At 39.8% G+C, this 22368-nt stretch overlaps 1 protein-coding gene across 1 annotated transcript in view; it reads right to left on the minus strand.

The window, feature by feature from the left end:
- Positions 1–13201: 13201 nt before the first annotated feature.
- LOC139716128 (hephaestin-like protein) overlaps positions 13202–22368 on the minus strand; it is a 61950-nt gene continuing 52783 nt past the window's right edge. The window contains exons 13-18 of the mRNA XM_071627684.1: positions 20153–20393; positions 18688–19157; positions 17865–18029; positions 15694–15876; positions 14708–14827; positions 13202–13308 (exon numbers count right to left, since the gene is read on the minus strand). Of these exons, the coding sequence (XP_071483785.1) occupies positions 13202–13308; positions 14708–14827; positions 15694–15876; positions 17865–18029; positions 18688–19157; positions 20153–20393 (1286 nt within the window). The remainder of the gene's footprint in view (positions 13309–14707; positions 14828–15693; positions 15877–17864; positions 18030–18687; positions 19158–20152; positions 20394–22368) is intronic.

Below are 22368 nucleotides of genomic sequence, written 5' to 3' on the forward strand. Positions count from 1 at the left end.
AAGTAGTAGGCCCTATACTGTAATGGAATTACGTTGCTACATTGCTGGAATATGTGAGCCTTCTATGTCGTCATCCTTGTTCAGTGTAATATGTCTTTGGATAGTTTATTCAGAGTATTGTTCTATCTGCTCAAGGGCCACTATAAAGTTCCACAAATCCATACGCGGCACTATTGTATTATGTTGTACTCATGAGATTACAAAAGTCGTCTGGAATGTTCCTTTAAGCAAATGATTGGTCAAACTCTGATCAATTGCTGGCTAGCAGCAAGCAATTGCTTTTGCTTGCTACTGCTCACTTTTAGGGCCATTCATGGTCAGGCCCCAGGATACTTGTCTTCCTTATTCGAGCGGCGTCAGCGTCGCCCTGGCCTTCGTTCATCTGGGCCCTGTTTTATGAAGAGTTATAATTGATCGTATAGTCGATTTCTATGGTAGCTCTATGGCAGCCTGTGTGGTAAGGAAATTTATAATAGATTTTGATAAAACGGGGCCCTGGCCTTACTTTCCAGATGCCCATTATACATCTCAAGGGATGTGGAGACCGGGCATTTTCCTCGATTGCTCCTCGCCTATGGAACTCCCTCCCATCTTTTCTCCGTGAAATTTACCAGCTGGATCACTTCAAAGCCTTACCCAAGACTCACCAGGCATCCAATTGCTAACTCTCTTGGAGGAGTCTGCGCCTTTGAATGTTTCTATAACAGATATATGGCGCTATATACTGTGGATCCTCATCCTCATCATTATCATCATCATCATTACCACCATCATTACCATTATCATCATGATGATCACCATCATCATCACCATCATCATCATCATCACCACCATTATCATCATCACCGCCACCATCACCATCATCATCATCATCACCACCATCATCACCATCATCACCGCCATTATCATCACCACCAGCATCACCATCATCATCATCACCATCATCACCATCACATTATCATCGTCATCACCATCGTCATCACCATTATCATCATCGCCATCATCATCGCCATCATCTTCGCCATCACCATCGCCATCACCATCGCCATCACCATCGCCATCACCATCGCCATCACCATCGCCATCACCATCGCCATCACCATCACCATCGTCATCATCACCATCATCATCATCGCTATCACCATCACCATCGTCATCACCATTATCATCATCATCGCCACCATCATCGCCACCATCATCATTATCATTACCATCATTGTCATCATTATAATCAAAAGCGTTTGCTCGTTGCTTGTTTTCATACACACGGATTCAAGCAGAAGGCAACCCTCAGCACAAGCAAATGTTACTCTCAATGCATACGGCCCTATAATGTATGACCATGAATTTGTCTCATGAATGGCACACAGAATTAGAGGACTGACGGCTTTGAACAAGACTATCATTCAGAGAAATTGTAGAATTCCGGAATAGTTGAAGTTCTATGCTAACCAAATGTTGATTTTTTTTTTTTTTTTTTTTTTTTTAAAGACAGAAAGGGTGCCGCGAGTTTAGGAAGAGAGACAAAGAAATCATAGAAATTATTTATCATTATTCCGGGTAGGAATTGAAAATCATGATACAATATTGCTGGTTAATTTATGCGACTACTCTTTCTGAACATTCACCCTTCTGTGCTACGAATCAAATGTGCACTAATTTCACTCACGTACCTTTGGAGAGCAAGTTAATGTGGCATGCAGACGGTTAAAGAAGAATGTGTAGGTGGGAGGCCGTGTCAGACACGGTAGAAAATGTTATCATGTTTAGTTAGCTGGTTCATTTTAAAATATTCCCATGTATTGTCGTATCGACCTGGTCGATGAAAACCTTTCTTATTGTCACTGAGAAGACCTTCTCATATTACCATCACACACACACACACACACACACACACACACACACACACACACACACACACACACACACACACACACACACACACACACACACACACACACACACACACACACAAGCATACATGCATGTGTATGTAAAATGGTATACAATTTGTATAAATATATACTTGATTATATTCATTTCAAAGTTTATTCCTAATCATTTACACATATTCACGAATTCAGGCATAACTCCTTCGTATGTATTCACACTCACAAACTTACAGTACTGCATTATACAGAGCTCTGATATACACTGTACGTAGGCCTACATATGTGTTTGGTGTTTGTGTATGTGAATTAAGGCCGTGTCACACCTTTCCGGGCAAGTCTCGCGTGCAACTTGCGAAGAACAATTTTTTACTACCCGGAGGTCACCGCAGATGACCCGCACATGACAATTACTAGCAAGTGGTATCTCACCCATAGTTACCCGGAGTTGCTCACGCAAGTCCCATTCACCCGCAGCCAAGTTTAGGACCTGTCAAACCTTTCCGGGCAAGCTAGGCGGGCTTGTTGCGTGTGGAGATTTTCCAACACGCGGGACGATTTTTGCAGGCGGACAAGGATTTGGGCAAGTTTCGCATGCGTCTTACCTGCTGGACCCGTGCTACTTACGTTATACTTTCGTGTGACCTGCGTGTCAGGCGCGTGGGTGTCGAGTGAGGGCTGACAACTCGGTGAATCCCTCTGAATGAATGGCAGAAGTCCCACAGACTGTCATTATCTTGACGCATACGGGACTGCGAAGTACCTGCGTGGGAGTTGCCTGCGAGGTGCTGCCACTAAGGGCCTCCAACTGACGTGCTGCGTGGACCTCTGCGGGCAATCCCCGTGACTCACCCGGAAAAAGTTTTGGTCATGCTCAAACCTTGGCTGCGGGTAAATCGGATTGCATGCGCACCTCCGGGCAACTACGGACAAGATACGCGCTAGGTACGTTCAGGTGCGGACCAACTGCTGGGAGGTCCGGGTATAGCAAACATGTCTCCGCAAGTCAACCCGCAAGGCTTCCCAAGACACGGTGCGACAGGGCCTTGAGCATGCTCAAAACTCGTTCCGGCGTCGCGGGGGTTTGCCCGCAGAGGTACACGCAGAACACCAGTAGGAGGCTCTTAGCGGCAGCACCACGCAGGCAACTCCCACGCAGGTACTTCGCAGTCCCTGTATGTCACTCGTAGATAAAAATGGATCAGTTTCAAAGCTCTCACGCAGGTCACACGGAATACATGCAAGTAGCAGGTAAATAGCACGCGTCTAGCAGTAAGACAAGTACGGAACTCGCCAACATCTATCCTTGTCCGCACGCAGAAAATTATCCTACGTGCCGGAAAATCCCTACTCGCAGCAAGCCCGCGTAGCTTACCTGGAAAGTTATGACAGGGCCTTTACTTTTGCCACAGGAAAAACAAAACACAAAAACAGGCAGGCAAATTTCCAGGTTATGAAAAACATCATCGCTAATAACATGCAGGAACCGAATCAGCCATCTACACGTAATTTACATAAATGTCAGTGTTGTCGTTATTGTTTTATCGGCTGTAGTTTCTCATTAATGAAGACGGTGACCTTGAAGTTTTCGTGAGTTTCACGAGTTCATCACCTCAGAACATTATTCTCCCCTTCCCCGGCCCGAGGACTTCATGTGTGTAGAAGGAAAGAACGTCTTTATGTTTGCAGTACGTGCTTCCCTCAGATTCCAATATGGAGCTCTCAAACTGAGTGTGCGTGGATAACGTGTGTTTATACATATTCACACTGACACACACACACACACACACACACACACACACACACACACACACACACACACACACACACACACACACACACACACACACACACACACACACACACACACACACACACACACACACATACATACATGTGCATTATTGAAGATTACTATAATCATTTTACAAAGTACAGTATATTAATATACACACGCATATGAAATAATGTAAACACAATCACGAATGCACTCATACATGCTTGTGGATATTCACATACACAAACAGGATGTGTTGCATATAGATATGTGCTAGGTGTGAGTGTGTTTGTGTGACTATACATACTTTTGTATTCATATGTGTATGTATGGATAGGTGTATGGTGTCTTAACTATGAATGGTATGAATTATGTTGGTACTTTGTTGTTTCGTAACTAAACAGCAAAACGCATTTGCCGCCGTCCCACCCTTTTGGACCCGATGTCTGGCCTGGAGATGAGAGTTAGAGGGATCATTATAGTTTTAGTTGAGACCTAATTTTAGGTTTTCAACATTTTTTGGAGAGATAATGAGAAACCTCTTGTGAAATATGAAAGAACGTGTAATTCCAAGAGGAATTCAACGTTTTGTAATTTGATGAAAATTGGTTTTGAAATGGCTGGGATATCCAAAACAGAGCGATTTTAGTAAAGTGTGGGACCCGCACTTTATAAGGATTGCTTTGTTTTACTTTTTTTTTTTGGATGTTTCAGTCATTCCAACCCCGATTTTCATCGAATAAACTTTGAATTCCTCCTAAAATGGTATGCACTGTACTATTTCGTAAGGGTTTTCTTGGTATCTTGCAAAAAGTTAAAAGCCCAATTCTCATCTCCACCAATACTGCACCATCCTTTTAAGAGGTTGTCTACAGAATATTATTGTTTGAACTTCATAAGCGTCACCCTTCGTTTGCATTGAAATATTATGCAGCGGAAGGCAAGAGCACCAGAAATTTTTACTTCAGTCCCCAATCTATATTTCTTTTGAACAGAAATGAATTAACAACGTAGGATGATATTTTACTTTTAAAAAATCCACAATTGTCACCCACGATGAGATCGTTGAAATTAAATTCTAATGCAAACGCTCTCTGACGTTGAAGCGGGATATACTCCTCTAAACACCCTCTCCATGCTTGGTTGGTGTCCGTAGTAATACTTTGATGATTTGAGGATTTAGTTTGTGCAATTCAAATAAATGACAAAAAAGGATCCTCTTTACGTTTTCATGACACTTTCACAATTCCCATGACACGGGGAAGATGCACGAAAGAATCTTGTTGCTCCTTTTCCTATGTCACGGGAGAATGAATAGAGAGACAGAGGGGCGAAAAAAAAATGCTGCCGTCATCAGAATGATTCTTTTCTTCCCAAGACGCGCATGACATCATGGCTATTAATAAGCAGGAACCGAATCAGCCATCTAGTTATTTGCATAAAAATGGCCATGTGTTTCCTCGACAGTAGTTTCTCATTAATGAAAACATTGCCTGCAGGTTTTCCTGGGTCATAGGAGGACACGTCAGAACATTATTTTTTTTTTTCCCGTTCACGATGCCGTTCCCGAGGACTTCACGTCTGTTGATGGAAAGTACGTCTTCATGTTAGCAAGCAAGGGATCGTTTAGTTTTGGTTGAGACCTAACTTCGGGACTGTTTCTAACATATTTGGTGAGGTAATGAGAAACCTTGCGTGGGGGGGGGGGGAGGGGAGTAACCCCCCCCCCCCCCCCACACACACACACACACAAACATATACACAAAGTAGCCTGACAATGCAATTGAACGGTCTAGCGCACACTTTCGGGGGAAGAGAATATATAGAAAACTTTAGTAAGTAGAAAAAACGGATGCACGTCACGAGACCGACACCCACAAGTCATACAGCCCACAAGTCATACAGCCTACGAGTCATACAGCTCACAAGTCATAGGCTTACAGCCCATGAGTTCGACACTAAGCCATCAACAAGGCCCACGAGACCAACACATTACGCGCCGTGTTGTATCTGTCGAACTCGTGGGCTGTTTTTACCTTGTGTCGAAGTCATGGGCTGTATGACTCGTGAACTGTATGACTCATGGACCTGTTTTCAATGTCGAACTCGTGGGCTGTATGACTCGTGGGTGTCGGTCTAGTGGGATGACCCCGAATAAACATTGAGGGACATGTTAACCGTGACAGTTCAGTGTTGAGAGCATTATTGCAATCTGTATTCTTGAAGTGAAAACATAGTTCTGGTAGGTAAGGGTTTGAGAACACGTCTTATTGGCTTGCAATATATCGGAGGAGTCTACCAAGGAACTTACCCGGCTGACGCGATTTGCCGGGATGATGAGTTAACTTGTTTCGGAGTATTTTTGAGATCAAAAATAAAAGTCGGTATATACCGACTTTTATTCCAGAAGGAGCCAGGTTAACTCCGTATCAGGGACAAATATAGGCCCTATTTCGAACAATCATACGCAGTTCGTAATCGCCATATTCTATAGGGCTCACACCTGTAAATAAAATGGAATGTCCCAGAACCCTTCACAAATTCGTATTCTACCAAAGATACCCAAATAAATGAAGAAAAAATGATTAAAAATCAATCATGCAGATTGGCCAAAAAAAAAATGAAAAGCTGCAGATATTGGGTAGGAATTCCTCTACAAACTATACACAATTTGGCTGGATGATGAAAGCTTTTCTCATGGTATTTGCGGACCCTTGGACAGAGTTCGAGCTGAAGAACCCGCCCTTGGAATTTGATTGATGAAAGGGTATATCTCTTTTATCCGGGTTAGTGAAGACAAAACACCTCATTTCTCCCAGCTATTTCAGATTTTTTTTTATTTTTTTTTTTGGAATTTTGAATTTTAACACATGTCTCTATGGGGAATTATTTACCGTGTGAGCCCTATAGAGTATGCATGTAATGCACACAATTCAATGGGAAGTATCCTTCCCATACAAGTTCCGCTGGTTTATGTTGATCTATTCTGTCAAATCCCTCCCTCCCCCCCCCCCCTTCCTTCCCCTCTCCTCCCCCTAGCTCCCCCACCTCCTCTACCCCCTAACTTTGCTTAACTACAATTTGCTTTCTTATTATGTTCTTGTGGTATACTAGATCTTAGTATTACATATAGTAGTCATCAGTATTACATAACTTTGAATGATTGTTGCATTTTAATGTATTTCTCTTTTTTTTTGGCTACCACTGAAACAGCTCAAAATACATAAAGTTAATCTGTTTGATAAATCAAAGTCTTTTACAGTACACTCTTAAAACATCCGAGTCAGAACTGACCCGGAACTGGGTCCGTTGGGGTCACACACCGTACCGGGTCAAAAATGACTTGGAATTTGGTCATGAAGACCCCGAATGGGGTCACCCTGACCCAATTCATGACTCTGAATGGGTCATATCTGACCCCGTTCCTTGTCATTTCTGACCCGGAACGGTGTGTGACCCCAACGGACCCAGTTCCGGGTCAGTTCTGACTCCGATGTTTTAAGAGTGTACTTTGTAAGCAATAAGGTGATGATGACAACCCCTAAATCAAGGATAACTGCCTGCATTTATGTATTCATCTTATGAAGAACTAATCAATACTGTAAGATTTATTTTTGAAAAAAAAACCCAAGGGGTATAATTTTCAAGCGTCCCTTTCAGAAGCTCTACAACCCTTCAATGTGCAAGATCACCGTGATCACCGGTGATCCAGAGGTCGTAGGTTCAAATCCTGCTAGAGTATTATGTACGCCCATGATTTTTCATCATGGCTACTCCTAAAACACTGATCAATTCAGTGCTTATTTACGTCGATGCAGGGCAATTTGTCAATCAATTGCAATGAAAACATCTCGACGGAAGAATTTCATGAATTTGAGTGAAGTGTGGTTGTGTATCATACAAAAATAAAAAAATAGATTCTATTCTCAGATTCATGCAGTATGATACAGTGTAACAATCCTACTTAACGTCCATTTTCAACATGAATTATGATGGTTATGGTCATTATAACAGATTTAGTACTATCTGGTTCAGCATATATTATTTGAATACTATTAATGGAATACAGTAACTGAAACAATTTCTAGATGTCTACTGTCGGATTAGGTGTAGTAGTCATTATGTATAGGCCCTATATATTGTATAGGCCCTATATTTTATGTATGTATGTACACACACACACACGCACACACACACACACACACACACACACATATATATATATATATATATATATATATATATATATATATATATATATATATACATGTAAGTGTTGCGGTGTAAAGGAGATCTATAAAATGTCATTGCTGGAACTAGAAAATGGGACATTGACCCTTGACTCAAGTCACTCTCCCCCGTCCAATTAGAATCATAATCTTGAAAAATTCTATTATAGGTTTGCTTTGAAAGGGCCAAAAAACGGGGGTTGTTCTGTTTTATTTTTCCTGTTAAAAGTGCTGCTATATTTCAGTGGAACTCACAGAGCTAATCATCACGGGTGGCACTCTCTCCACGCAGATATGATCTAACAGATACCTTATCACTTTCTCTCCCTTCTAACATACATGCATGCACACAAAAACACATAGACAAGAGCGATATGCCTTGAAATATATATATATATGTATATATATCAAAACATTGGCCAAAATAAACGGCGACACCCCGTCAGGAGTTAGCCACAAACTGAAATTGAAACAGGTTAGTCCCAATGTTTCAATTTCAGATTTTGGCTAACAGTTTTTGGATATATATATATATATATCCGTCGGGGATATAATATATCCCCGATATATTTTCAATCCTCAACAAACTATATTATAGTTTGTTGAGGATTGAAAAGTGCTCAATGCCGTAAAGGAGAGCATTATATATATGTATTGAAACAAAGAAGGGAAATCTGACCAGAAAATAAATGATAAATATTGAAAACTTTGAGCGAAGAAAGTGGGTTTCCAATAGAAAACATTTTCCCTGCTCAAAGTTTTTAATACAGTATATGTATATGTTTATATATATATATATATATATATATATATATATATATATATATATATAAGCTTCGTCATCATTATTCTTACTGTTCCTCCTTTTCAGAAAAGTGCAAGAGTTGAAAAATTGGTCTCCACCGGGAATCAAAACCAGGTCTTTGGCATGGAACGCCAATGCCGTAACTGCTCGGCCACGGAGACGTCATAGCGATTCAGGCAGACTCAAGCTCGAATACCCGACAGACCAACCTTGCAATTCTTTAGGCGCATGTTCCTTTTTGGGGCAGAGAGTTATGAATAACAACCAGCCACGTGCCTCAACTGGTTCTTCTGATGACATTCATGTAGCAGTAAATTGGGATAATGTTTTGCAAAAGAAGTCACCATTACAACAGCATTTGGCTTCCTCTGAATAATTTTGCACATGTGAGATATGAGAAAGTAAGGTAAATATATATATATATATATATATATATATATATATATATATATATATATTACATATTGATTCCTTTGTTCACACAGAACCATTCCAACTCACCTTTGATTCCCCTTGTAATAATGTCAGTAGTCTTGAAAGCAAGACCAAGAAAATCATTAAGTTGAACTGGATGAAAGAACTCAATTAAGTTTGGATGATTATATTTTCAATGTTTTCCACACAATCTCAGACTAGAACAAAACAGAACAAAAACGAATATTCTTTCATCACAAAATAATTGTTTTCCTTCATTTTTTTCTTCTTTTTCTATCAGAGCAAACATTCAGATCCCATTATCTGTAATCATATACATGCACTGTAACTACCTCAGGGCATTATCCAGCACCTATTTTCTTTTTTTAAAGTTGAAAATAAGACACAGATCAACATTATTGTTTACTTGACATACACGCATAATAATAACATCGTTTGAAATTAGATAAATTTGGATTGCGTATTTCTGCATTACAATATAAAAAGACATGATTTATTTTCTTTCAAATAGACTACACATCTTTATCACAGAATATGGAAAGATTTAGCTCTTCAGATCTACATCGTGAACAAACCTTGCATACACAGACAAAGATCACAATCTTATATGGATTCCATGCAGGTCAGGATGTGTGGAAAAAGAGGAACTCTGTGTGATATGCGGCCAGACTGGTTCAATCAAGAACTCTCACTTCGCTAAGTCAATGAAAATTTCTGTTTGTGACAGGAATTAGTATCATCTTTGATAAACACAGGCTAAACTCATTCGAGCCTGGAAAAAATTTTCACTGTAATGATCAAGAACAAAAAGGGGATTGTCAATAGGTCTTCTCCGCTCATTGACATAATATACACTATATCATGTAAAAACAATAAGACAATATGGAAGGGGGAGAAAAATTAAATGTACAAGAGTGAATGACCCCTTCTCAAGGTGCAAAGGCACTTACAAAACTTCATGGCTGTACAATGGATAAAAGTCAATAAAAAGTTCTGTACAACCAATAAGTTTACACATGTACAACAATTAATAAGAAACACAAAATGCAAAAATCCAGATATGTACACTCACACTAATTCTCTACCAGTCAGACCGGTCAAGGCGCAATGTTCATTACAAGGTACAAAAAATTCCCTGCTGCACAGCATACCACCAATATTTGAAATAATCTTGATTTGAAATAATCTTGACTAGTTTGTACAGGTATATTCCAAACCTGAGGCTGGCACTACTTAATGCATATGAAGGAAGCCTGTCATCTGTCCTTTTATTTTCTTTTGTTTCTATTAAATGCACATGCTTTTCAGACTCCTCAGAATTCTCACTGCAGCATGAACAAAAATCTCATTCACTTTCTCTTAATTTTATTATCCCTCTCATACGACTTTCTTTCACTTAAAGTTTGCATGGGTGTCTTCATGTTTTGTTTTGTTTTTTTTTTCTTTCTGCTCTAGATTGTATACCACATTACAAGCATGCATGCCCTCCTTTCTTATCCTGCTCAGTAACATTGAAACTCAAACCTTTCTCAAGGTCACAAAAGTATGATCCACTTCATCAAATTCCATTATGTAAATGTCACATTAATGACCACTTTCACACCAAACAATATTGTGTTTCTTTAAAATTCTGAAAGCACAGGAGTGCATGCATAGTTTCAAATGAGGCCTAGCCTATAGTTGCCCTAAGGGTCCTGATGTTGAAGAGATGACAGAGATTTGAGTTACACTATGTTGCAAGTGGGCTTTATTGACACAAAATAAGAAATTGTCATGCATCATGCATGGCCTTCAGTTTGCTGCTTATATATCTCGGATTGTTCATTATAATGGCACACAGGTTTTCTGTCGTTTTTTTTTTTTTTTTTTTTTTTTGGGGGGGGGGGGGGGTGGGGGGGGGTGGGCATTCAAACTGCATTCATTTCCATCTGTGCTTTGTTAGAATTCAACATTTATGATGTTAAAGGACAAGTCCACCTTCACAGACATGTGGTTTGAGTGAAGGCAACTATATTAGTAGAACACATCAGTGAAAGTTTGGGGAAAATCAGACAATCTGTTCAAAAGTCTTTCTAAAGTTATTTTTTTTTTTTAGTATCTGTGCAGTCACTACTGGATGAGAAGACTGCCACAGTGTATGATGTCACATGTGTACAACAATATAAGGGAAATAAAAAGAGAATTTCACAAAACTTTACTTTTTGAATAAAGTGCACATTTCCTCGACTTGTTACTGATGTATGTTAAGGATAATATTACCCCCCTTGCCATCTGAAAGAGAGAAAATGAGTGTTCTTTTGTTATGCGAGATAAGTAAAAATATGTTTAATTTTCTTTATACTTTCTTTATGTCGTTGTACGCATGTGACATCACAAGCTATAGTAGTCTTCTCATCCAGTCATGACTGAGCAGAAACTTCCTCAAACTCTTGCTGATTTGTTCCACTAATATTGCTGTATTTACAAAACCCACATGTCTATGAAGGTGACCTTGTCCGTTAAATGTGAAGCTCTCGTATCTCTACACACCATTGGGACACCACACACCCTTAATACAACTCTTCGGCTGATTAACGTTAACGGATGTTAATGTAGGTGAAGCGACATGCAAAATATTATAAGAAGGATGTCAAGCGTGGTAGCAGTTGCCTTGTAACAATACCACTGTCATTACCACAACAAAACTGTTGACATGGTATGCCATATAGTTACAGTTAGACAATAGGTGTCAAACAGTTAAAGAGATTTGAACTTTCTACAGATTTGAAGAGATTTGATTCAACTTGAGGCATGTTCTCAATTTCTTTCAATCAGTGTGTTTGGTCACCGAGGAATGGTGTGAAGATTTGCCATTACAATTTGCCATTCCACCATCACTAAAATGGAGCAATGTGAATGTGACTGTCTATAATGTATTGCATAGAAACTCACAAAATATTGGCTCAATGAAACTTCCTCCCTTTTCAGAAAACTAATATCCATAAACTTTCAAGTGCTGTCGTGAAATTCATACCAAAGATTTGTCATCACAATGATAGCAAGCAATGCATCACAACATGTTCATTATCTTTAAAAACAATATGTACTGTATATTAATATAAAAACAGCCTAATGACAATGCTTTGTTTTTTAGTCTTTTGAAATCCACATTAGCATGTTAAATGAAAAATATTCCATTCTGAGCCAGTAGAGTAAAGAAACCACAAATTATTCTGATTTGCACTTTGATTTGAAAGCTCTTGTCTACAATGAAAAATTTCAAGGATATGGCAAGTTTAACAAAACATTACATGTCATTTATAAAGTACAGCTTTAAAGCATATGTACTAAAAATTTAAAGTGACATTCACATATTCAACAAAAATTGTACTAATGCAAAGTGTTCAAATGCAGACATATAAGAAGAAAATTATAATTTTCCTGAAACACTCATTACAATCAGTCCATAAGACTCCACTATAGTTTGGTCTGTCATTAGAACAGATAAGTAACATTTTAAACCCAGCAGGGGTGGAGAGAAGCAGATATATATACCATCTATCTCTATCTGACTATATAGAAATGAAGCAATATAAAGTTTTGTCTATCTGAAGGTAAAAGCTTAATTTTCTGTTTCGAGTCAACTGCTATGTATCAACATTGCCAATTCCTCGCTCAAATTTGAGTAACAGCGACAGGTAGATCTATTTTCATTTTAATCCTCATAATCATTCTATTTTTAGATCCGTTGGTTAATCCATCATATGCGGTACAGATGACCTTTATAAATCAAGGACTGCTCATTACTTTCTGATTAGGTAGTTTCATGTTGCAATTAATGACTTTAGGATAGCATAGAGTCCTCAATTAGGATATCAGCAAATTATGTACATATCACAACCAGATGGAAAAGCCTAGTAGGATTTACTTGTTTACGACTACACATATCAACTGCTGTATCTGATGGTATCATCATGGAATGACATTGTCATATTGTATAGACAAAAGAAAAGTTTTTTTTTCAGTGTGATATCTTGTACCATTAGCGATTCTTTAAAACAAAAGCACTCCAACATGGAACCTCCATTTAAAACGATGTCCACAGTGTAACAGTCCATGCCAACAAGAAGGTGAGAACAGCCATGCTCTTGTTTGTGGGAGACATCGACGTTGTAGTTTCTGGGGTGGTTGTTTCTGTAGTTTGGAAGAAATGATGGAAGAAAACGCCATGGAATGAAAGAAAAATATATCTAATTGTGCTTGCAGACTTACCTATGAGATGTCATCTGGCTTTGGAGAGGAAAATTTCCCTGGGTTCTGTTGACATCCCAGCTTGAAGTGGGACCGATGGGTTGAATTTGACAATTTCACTTTTTCATGAAAATCCAAGATCTGATTTGTATCGTTTTGTTGGCAACAGTTGTTCAAGAGGCCCCCTGGGGATCCATGATTGGGTTTTAAATGACCAACAACCATGTAATCTTTCTTTTCTACTATGTACAAATCAAAAAGTGGTGCTGTACAATTCAAAAAGTGGTGCTGCACTAAGAAACTCTAGGAGGGAAAAACAGAGAAGTTATTCAAGATATTTCAATTGTCAAAGTCTTCCCGTTATTCTTCAGCTTTTGTTTGTGGGAGACATCGACGTTGTAGTTTCTGGGGTGGTTATTTCTGTAGTTTGGAAGAAATGATGGAAGAAAACACCATGGAATGAAAAACAATTGTGCTTACAGACTTACCTATGAGATGTCATCTGGCTTTGGAGAGGAAAATTTCCCTGGGTTCTGTTGACATCCCAGCTTGAAGTGGGACCGATGGGTTGAATTTGACAATTTCACTTTTTCATGAAAATCCAAGATCTGATTTGCATCTAACTATGTTGGCAACAGTGGTTCAAGAGGCCCAAATGGAGGTGGGGGTGGGGGAGGGGAGGGGGGGGGGGAGATCTAGGATTGGGCTTTAAATGACCCACAGCCATGTAATCTTTCTTTGCTACTATTGCAAATCAAAAAGTGGTGCTGCACTTAGAAACTCTAGGAGGGGAAAATAGACAGGTCATTTGAGATACAGCTGTATTTCAATTGTCAAAGTCTTCCAGTTATTCTTGGAGCAAGTTTTACAAAGCATACTACTTTGTAGAACTATTTTGACAGACCATCAATTCTATTGACCTTTCTTTCCTGACCCTTCCATTATCACAAACTATCTCATTTCCATAAACACAATGATTTTGAACAAATAGTTTCACATAGGTTATCTACTTGTTCTATTTTCTCTTCTGCTTTCATATGTATATATTTTGTATTATGCTGATTTGTTAAAAACTGTATCTCAGAGAGTTTGTGAAAGTGGAAATTTTCACCTCAAAACTGGCTCTTATCTACTAGCATTCAGTTTGTTTTTGCTTAATAATGAATGCTGGTAAGAAATTTACCTCCACCACTTCAAAACAAAGCAGCATTCAAATAAGGCCACTGGTCCCAAGTTAACTTCTCCATCTATAGGCATTTAAAGCTCTTCGTTAGGGAAACAAATTTCAAACACATAAAATTGAAACATCCACTCCAGTGGTCGAGCAGAATAAACCACTCACCATCTACATCGTGAACGATGTAGTAAGTCTCCATTCCTCCAAGGATGTGGTCGTTGACATGGCAGTGGAGCAGCCAGACTCCGGGGTCGTCGAGCACCATGTTAAGGGTCAAGAAGGTCCCTAGATTTCACACACAGGATTTGAGACATAAGAGTAATTTGACCATCTTGCTGGCAATTACAGCTCATGCTAGTAACTTATTCACTTTCACATTGACTGCTACCATCACAGATTCTTACTTATTAATTCAACATCCACTGAAAACTGACTACATCATTAACTCAAAATACCGCCAGCTTACATCAAAATGAGGTGATAGCTGCACTGTCCCTATAAGCTTCAGCAATGGTAGTACACAATATCTATGACATAATTATCACTATCTACCAATATCATTATCATCTTCATTAATATACCAACAAAAATAGAGTAGATTCAATAATCATACATTGATATACATGTAATATGAAATGAAATAACATAAACTTAAAGATATGACAAAAATAAACTAGAAAAGCACTTGTAACGTATTGTCGTCCACACATGACATCATGAACTCTACTAGTCTCCTTATCAAGTCAATACAGCACCAAAACTTTAAAAATTCATAACTTTTGCATCGATTGTCCGACTTTTCTCAAACTTTCACTGATGAGTTCTACTAATGTTGCTGCTTTCACTCAATCCACATTGCTCTTTGGGTTTTGGTTTCCTGTCACCTCCTCCTTCCTTGGCGAAGCTCAGGTCTGCCAACATTCCCACATCCAAATCAGGGAGATCCCACACAGCAATCAGGAAGATATCTGTGGGTTACATGCATTTCAATGGGCGAAAATACTTCCCAAATCAGGGAGATTTTAATATTCTCTTATTCAGATATAAACAAATTTTGACATTTTCAGGGAGAATCCTGCAGAATCAGGGAGACATGGCAGCTCTGGTAACTAGATAAAAAAATGAAATTACACACAGGATCAGACACAAACCTGGTATGAGTTCAGAGACGTCCAGTCTGTTGGTATGCTCCGTCTCGTAGGTCAGGGTGTGGCCGTGGAAATGAACCGTGTGGAGGTCCACTTCATCGCCGAGACCGATGAGATTCCACGCCACTCGCTCTCCAACTCTCATCTCCAGGTGATGGAGGTTGTTGTACAAGTAGCCATTGATTCCTGGAGGGCAAAGGTCATGAGAAAAATGAGAGAACGATGTGGCCCATTGGTGCATATCCGAGCAGAGACACAATTTTTCTCATCCGAATGAAAGCAACACAAAGACTACTCTCTAAAAAAAAATCGAGTGAAAATATTCACTCTTAAAGGAGTGAACACAAAAAAGAGTGAATTTAGAGTGAAATTGGAGTGAATTTCGAGTGAAAATGTTCACATTCACTCATTTTGGAGTGACCTCATTGATCACTCGAAGATTTTGGAGAGATCCCTGACGTCACTCTAAAACGAGTGAAAATGAACATTTTCACTCAAAATTCACTCCAATTTTGCTCTAAATTCACTCTTTTTTGTATTCACTTGTTTAAGAGTGAACATTTTCACTCGATTTTTTTAGAGAGTACATATACATAATTTTTCAGTAAAGCTGACACTGAGAGAACCTGTAAAATGGCATATCATTCACTGAAGAATAGCTGTAAGTCTACTATATGAAACATATAGTTGTCAAATTTTATACTTACAATAATTTATTCCCTCAAGTAATGTCAACTAAAAAATTTGTGTATTTTTAGATTTAGTATGGTCATCATCTTTTCGAGGTAAAAAAAAAAATAAAACAAAAAGATAATGGAGCACAGACACATCTTTCTATTTTCATAGCATATGGGACCAAGACATGAAGAGACTTCTTTTTTATTAGATTGAAAGAAATGCACATACATTTGGGCAACAAATAGGCAAAAATCTTGTGGATTCAGTTTAATAGCTGAAGGCACACACAACACCCACAGGTTCAAGAGAAGGGTAAACCTGTCCCTGCGGGATGGAAAAATATCAGACTTTGGATGCGATCTACGAGGTTGCAGAAGACAATGGGCTCAGATGTCATTCTTCATAGGTCTCACTCTTCCTCATTCTTCTTCTCCTCCTCCTCCTCCTCCTCCTCCTCCTAATCCTAATCCTTCTTTTTTCTTCTTCTTCTTCTTCTTCTTCTTCTTCTTCTTCTTCTTTTTCTCCTCCACCTCAAAAGTGATCCACCTCCTACTCCAATTTCTTCTTCTCTTTTCAGTAGGAGTACAGTTAACCATCTGGTATGTTGCCATGATATAATTAACTGGTTTGTTGTAATTTCCCTGTGTGTATTCAGGGCAGATTTCCTCACTGGGTTTTCATACCAGCCTTCTCTTTGTAAAGAAGGAATGAAGTGGGATCCTTTGCATGCTTAAGTTTTGACTCTTTTTGCTCATGGCAATCTCCATTTCATGTCCTATCAGAGGGACAGCGTGTTTTGCTGCTTAACTTCTGGAGGGAATGCATGAAAATTGTTCACCACGATTCAACAGACTTCGAACCTGAACCATGTGATTGCAAGGCAAACTTGAATGATATCACTCACATCAACTGAACATCAACAGAAACTTCACAATTTCATAGATTCCCTAATTTTTATTTCATCTTGATTAAATCTTTACTGTTGTGCTTGTAAACTTTGACTCTCTTCTTTCAGAGTAACTTTTAACTTGGTTGGATATGTAATTTTCTCATTGTTGGACATCCAGGTACCTAATGTGACACAAGTCATGGGAAAGCGGCAGCCAGAGTAAAAACAAACCCAAGATCACCATACTTTTGAGACAAAATTATCAACTTTTCTTCTGTCAGTTGCTTTGAAATTCCCTGAAACTATCAGATTAATCTTATAGCCACAAAGAAATTCATGGACACATCACGGAAAAGAATAGTCGATTGATGATTCTGAACGCCAACATTCCAAGTTCGTGAATGCTGTATCGTGTCGTCTCTGCATCGACACATAGATTTGTGCACTGTGATGCTAGTGTGCATTGCAGGCACCCTCAAGCTCCTCCCATGTACAGGCAAGCTTCCTCTATTTTTTTCTTTTTCACTCCATCTACCAGAAGTGATGTGTACCCAACCTTGAGAATAAGTACTAGTACCTTTGAAAAAACTTTGGGGTTTCCTCTTACCGTGCATAAGGTTGCTTTCTTCGAAGTCAGGGTCACTCTCGTCCACTGCGTCTGGTGTCAGGCAGTAGTGCTGGATGTTCTGCCTCAGGTACCAGCTCTTGTTTTCATTCAGGACCGAGAAGTAGAGGTGGAACTCCCGGTCCACGTCCCTCCTCCGCCCATTCTCTGCAACAGGTACGGATATCACACGATCAATCATAAGCACTGCTTTAGTTCATGGCAGAAATACTTCAGTTTGACCTTTGGAGTATTCTCCTTGTATAATTTCCCTAGCAAGTCTGTAATTATAGGTTTGTTGACCATCTTCTAGTCACCTGAGGTGAATCACATTTTTTGTCCCTTAACCCGTTGAGGACGGACTGATTTTGCTACAGCACACATTTCCCATAGGCACCTGCCCGAGTATACTCGGGACTTGTCCTCAACGGGTTAATGCATTATTTCACTCTCACAATTTTCATCATTAATTGCTAGTATTTCATATCAAAGATCAAGAGGAAAAAAGATTGTCTTTTATTTTAGATTTGTGTTGCTCATATATGTTACTGCTATTTGTGAAAATTGTGTAGTCTCTGCCTCATAAAACACTACGAAGAATTGGAAAACTTGTGAAGGAAAACGGATACATCATTTAAGGATAAATATGTGATTTCTAAGACTTGATGACTTGATCTGTTCATCCGTTGAGAACGGACTTATTTCGCTATAACACGCATTTCCGAAAGACACCTGCCTGAGAATACTCCAGACTTGTCCTCAATGGGTTAAAGGGCATGAATGAGGACTTGCACAGGTAGTCTAGAGTAGCATTGTGTAGACCTACCTCCGAGAGTCCCTGGACGACAAAGGACCATCGGTCCCACGAGACCACTATTGGTATCTTCCACCCGCAGGACACCGGAGTAGTACACTGAGGTGAGGCACGCATCTTCGGTTGCGGAAGGTCCGTGCTCTTCAGACACGTACCAGGTGTACGTCCTCTGTTCTTGGGGCTGGACGGGCGTGTCGCTGACAGTCCGATTCCCGTAAACCTCGCCCTCATTGGCCTTGTCGTAGAGGAGATTCTGGGGATGGATGCTGTACGGTCGCGTCGCCATGTTCTTGAAGACGACCTCGATGGTGTCGCCAACCTCAGCCCTGATGACAGGGCCCAGAAGTCCAAGGGAGAGGTCCTCGTTGGACGTCCGCATCACCTGCCGGACGAACGTGCCATCCTCGTACTCTCGGAAGAGGGCCTTGCGGTACCTGCTCCCAATCATGGTATCTCCTCTATTTACAAAGACGTACCCGGGGCTGAAAATATCATGTGAACATTGACAGAGTTCATAATTATACAGTAACTGTTTTCATGGGAGAAAATGCCTTTGATGTTGTTGTTTTTTTTAGAGAGAACAAAGATATAAAGAAATTGGGGATTTGTTACTAAACATGGTGAATCATGCATGTCCTAATACATTCTAGCTCATTAAAGTACAATGATATTAAAGATATATATACATGACTGCATGGCTGCACATTAACCCATTTTTTTTTCTACAGGTAAAACCTGTCTGCTGGACCAGTGGTTACCCAGTTTTTCCATTCTTTACTGGCCCATTTCTGAAAAAAAGTTACAGGTCCAACAGTGATTCTTACCAGTCTAGACCATCGGACCAATGCCAGCATGCAGCGTTGCATGAGTGTCGAAGTGTCAAACATACAAAAACTGGCTGAATATACTACACAGCTGAAGAACTGCCCTGTGCTCTCTCTTTTGTGTGTTTGGTGGCTTTATAGTACATGATGCAAGATGACATTTACTGAAGTAACCACCTTAACCCATTGAGGACGGGCCAATTTCACCACAACCAGAGACTCCAACCCCAACCACCTTCTGATCTGGAGATTCTCCCGCCCGAAACCCCTAGCAAACGGGAGACTCCAAGTTGATGTGTGCGAAGCACGAACTTCCTAGGGTTCTAGATGTTCTCTGGTGCTATCTAAGGCTTATTTTCTCAACATACAATGGCAATAAGTAAGAAATCCTTTCCACCGGGAGACACAGAGCCAGGGCGGGAGAAATCAAATCTCCAGCGGGAGAACGGGAGATTTTGCAAAAATGGGTTTACGGCAGGAGATCTCCCGTCGAAAACGGGAGAGTTGGAGTCTCTGCTACAACACACATTTCCCATAGGCACTCGCCAGAGTATACTCAGGAGTTGTCCTCAACAGGTTAATATTCAAAAAGTAAGACTGAATGTGGTTGAAAGTGAAAAGGATAAACATTCCCCAACTGCAGCCATCCTAACCTTGCTTCATCCGTGAGAGCCTGGCTCCTGACGGGGTCGTAGAGAACCGGGGTGTAGTCCCACTCCACCTCCACAGCTCCGATGAAGAACCGCCTCACTGTATCACTCTCAGGGACCACTCCATCCTCTGGCCCCGTTTCCTGCTGGTTGGAGGAGGAAGAGGGGTCTTCTTCTACCTTGTAGAGTGCATACATGCCGTCCACAAGATGTGTGTTTGTGTGGCATTCAATGAGCCATGTACCTAGGTGTAAAATATATTGCATGAATAAATTGTCATGATGATAAAAACAATTATAATATTTGATACAAATGATAACAGCAGTGATAATATTGTGAAATAATGATGGCACAGATGAAAATCAAGCTGGGGATGATGATGACAGTGAAATGATGATGAGATATGATGACGTTGATGATGGCGAAGGTGATGATGATGATGATGATGATGATGATGATGTTGCTGCTGCTGATGATAATATGTGACCCTGCACCTCAAAACAAACAAAAAGTCGCCAGACATGAATTTTTAGTTAAGACCATATCATGAAAGAGCAGACTTTAAGCTTTAAAATGATGTATAACTCAAATCAAATGGACTCTCCTAACCTATCTAAATATTGGAAAAAAAGCACAAACTCAGGAAAAGTGTGAACTGAGAAAAGAGGCTCTGAAGTACAGTGTCTATTCAAGCGCTTAATCTTTACCACACGGTGCTGGCTGTGCGATGAATTGGACAAAAAAACAGGAAGTAAACCACCAGAGTAACAACAATGAAGGGATTATCAGATTAAACTGAAATTAAAAATGCCTCATTAACACATCCTTTCCATACTTAATGCCAACTTTCAAAGCAGTAGCACTATCCTTTCGAAAGTTATTAAGAGTTGAAAGTGAAGAGTGTGGACAAGGTTTTTCAGAAATGAAAAAGGGATTCTAAAGACACACCTAATCACACTATTCTACCAAAAATGCTCGAGATAAACTGCTAAAAAACACACTTTCCTGCCCGTTTTATGTACCAAATTTTAGCATAATGTAAAAGAAGACCTGCTCTTTCAGAAAATATGAAAAAGTCAAGTTCGGCTAGGTTGACCCATTTCACTTATTTTCAGTCCTCACGCAAAATCAGTGTGTGCGACTTTATGTTCGTTTTGAGGTGCACGGTCACATATGCATTAATCTTGTTGATGATAGTGATAATAACCGGTGATGAAGAATATGATAATGAAGCTGGTGATGAAGATGATGATGATCAGGCCTGGAGATACGGTGCAATTAACTCTGCAAAAAGGGGCGTAAGCTTTTGAATTCGTAACGGTCATCGAAGCACCGTGCCGAGCGAAGGACAAAAAAAATTCTCCAAAGCTCACCTCCTCGTATCTCCCTTATTTTACCACCAAATCCTTTGAAACCTCACACATATATCTAATATGGATATATATCTTCCTTCATATGATTTTTTGGCGAAAATACTGATGTATCTTTCGAGATATGTGCATTTTTCGGTTTGAGTCGACCGTGGGAAAGGGTTACGATTATTTCCCGACATAAGTCTGCGCCTGCATGAATATGCATTTTATTAACATATTGCTAGTCTGTATACACCAGACTCACTACCTGCGTAGTCTCGTGTTTGCGCAATTGGTAGTTGGTGAAAATCAGAGCAAAAAGACAAAAGAATTTAAGAGAAAATACTGCACATGCACAACTAGATCATCCTCCTGCGCATGCGTTCTCTACCGGTCAGCGCACGCTTAGCCAATCAGCGGTGTCAGGTTTGGCGCACGGCGACAGGGTTTGGTTTTTGGTCCACAGGGTGGTGAGTGGGCGAGAGACAAACCCTGGAATGTGCGTCAACTGCTTCATGCAGCACAAAAACCGATACATCGGACGGCGTACTGCTTATGCTTTGGATTTTACATGGATCACTAGTGACAGTGATCACAATTTTTACCGACATATCCGTGCGCCAAATGATACAGAAAAGATATTTGGAAAACAGTATGGATATACTACCATAAGTCATATACCGAAGTTTCATTTTTGGGCAATGAAGGAAAATGTGAGAAAAAAGCACTTGTTTAGAAACCAAATTTTCTGTTTTGGAAGCTAAGTTTTGACGTTATTTTCACAGGTTTATTTTCAATAAAACCCCAAATAACTAACATAGAGAGTTAGAGGACAGTTTCTCCTTCAATTTGCTGCATAGATTTATT

This window comes from Diadema antillarum, unplaced genomic scaffold (genome assembly GCF_040938485.1).
Source record: "Diadema antillarum isolate AM-2024a unplaced genomic scaffold, OU_Dant_1.0 scf00000061, whole genome shotgun sequence".
In the NCBI taxonomy this organism is placed as follows: Eukaryota; Metazoa; Echinodermata; class Echinoidea; order Diadematoida; family Diadematidae; genus Diadema; species Diadema antillarum.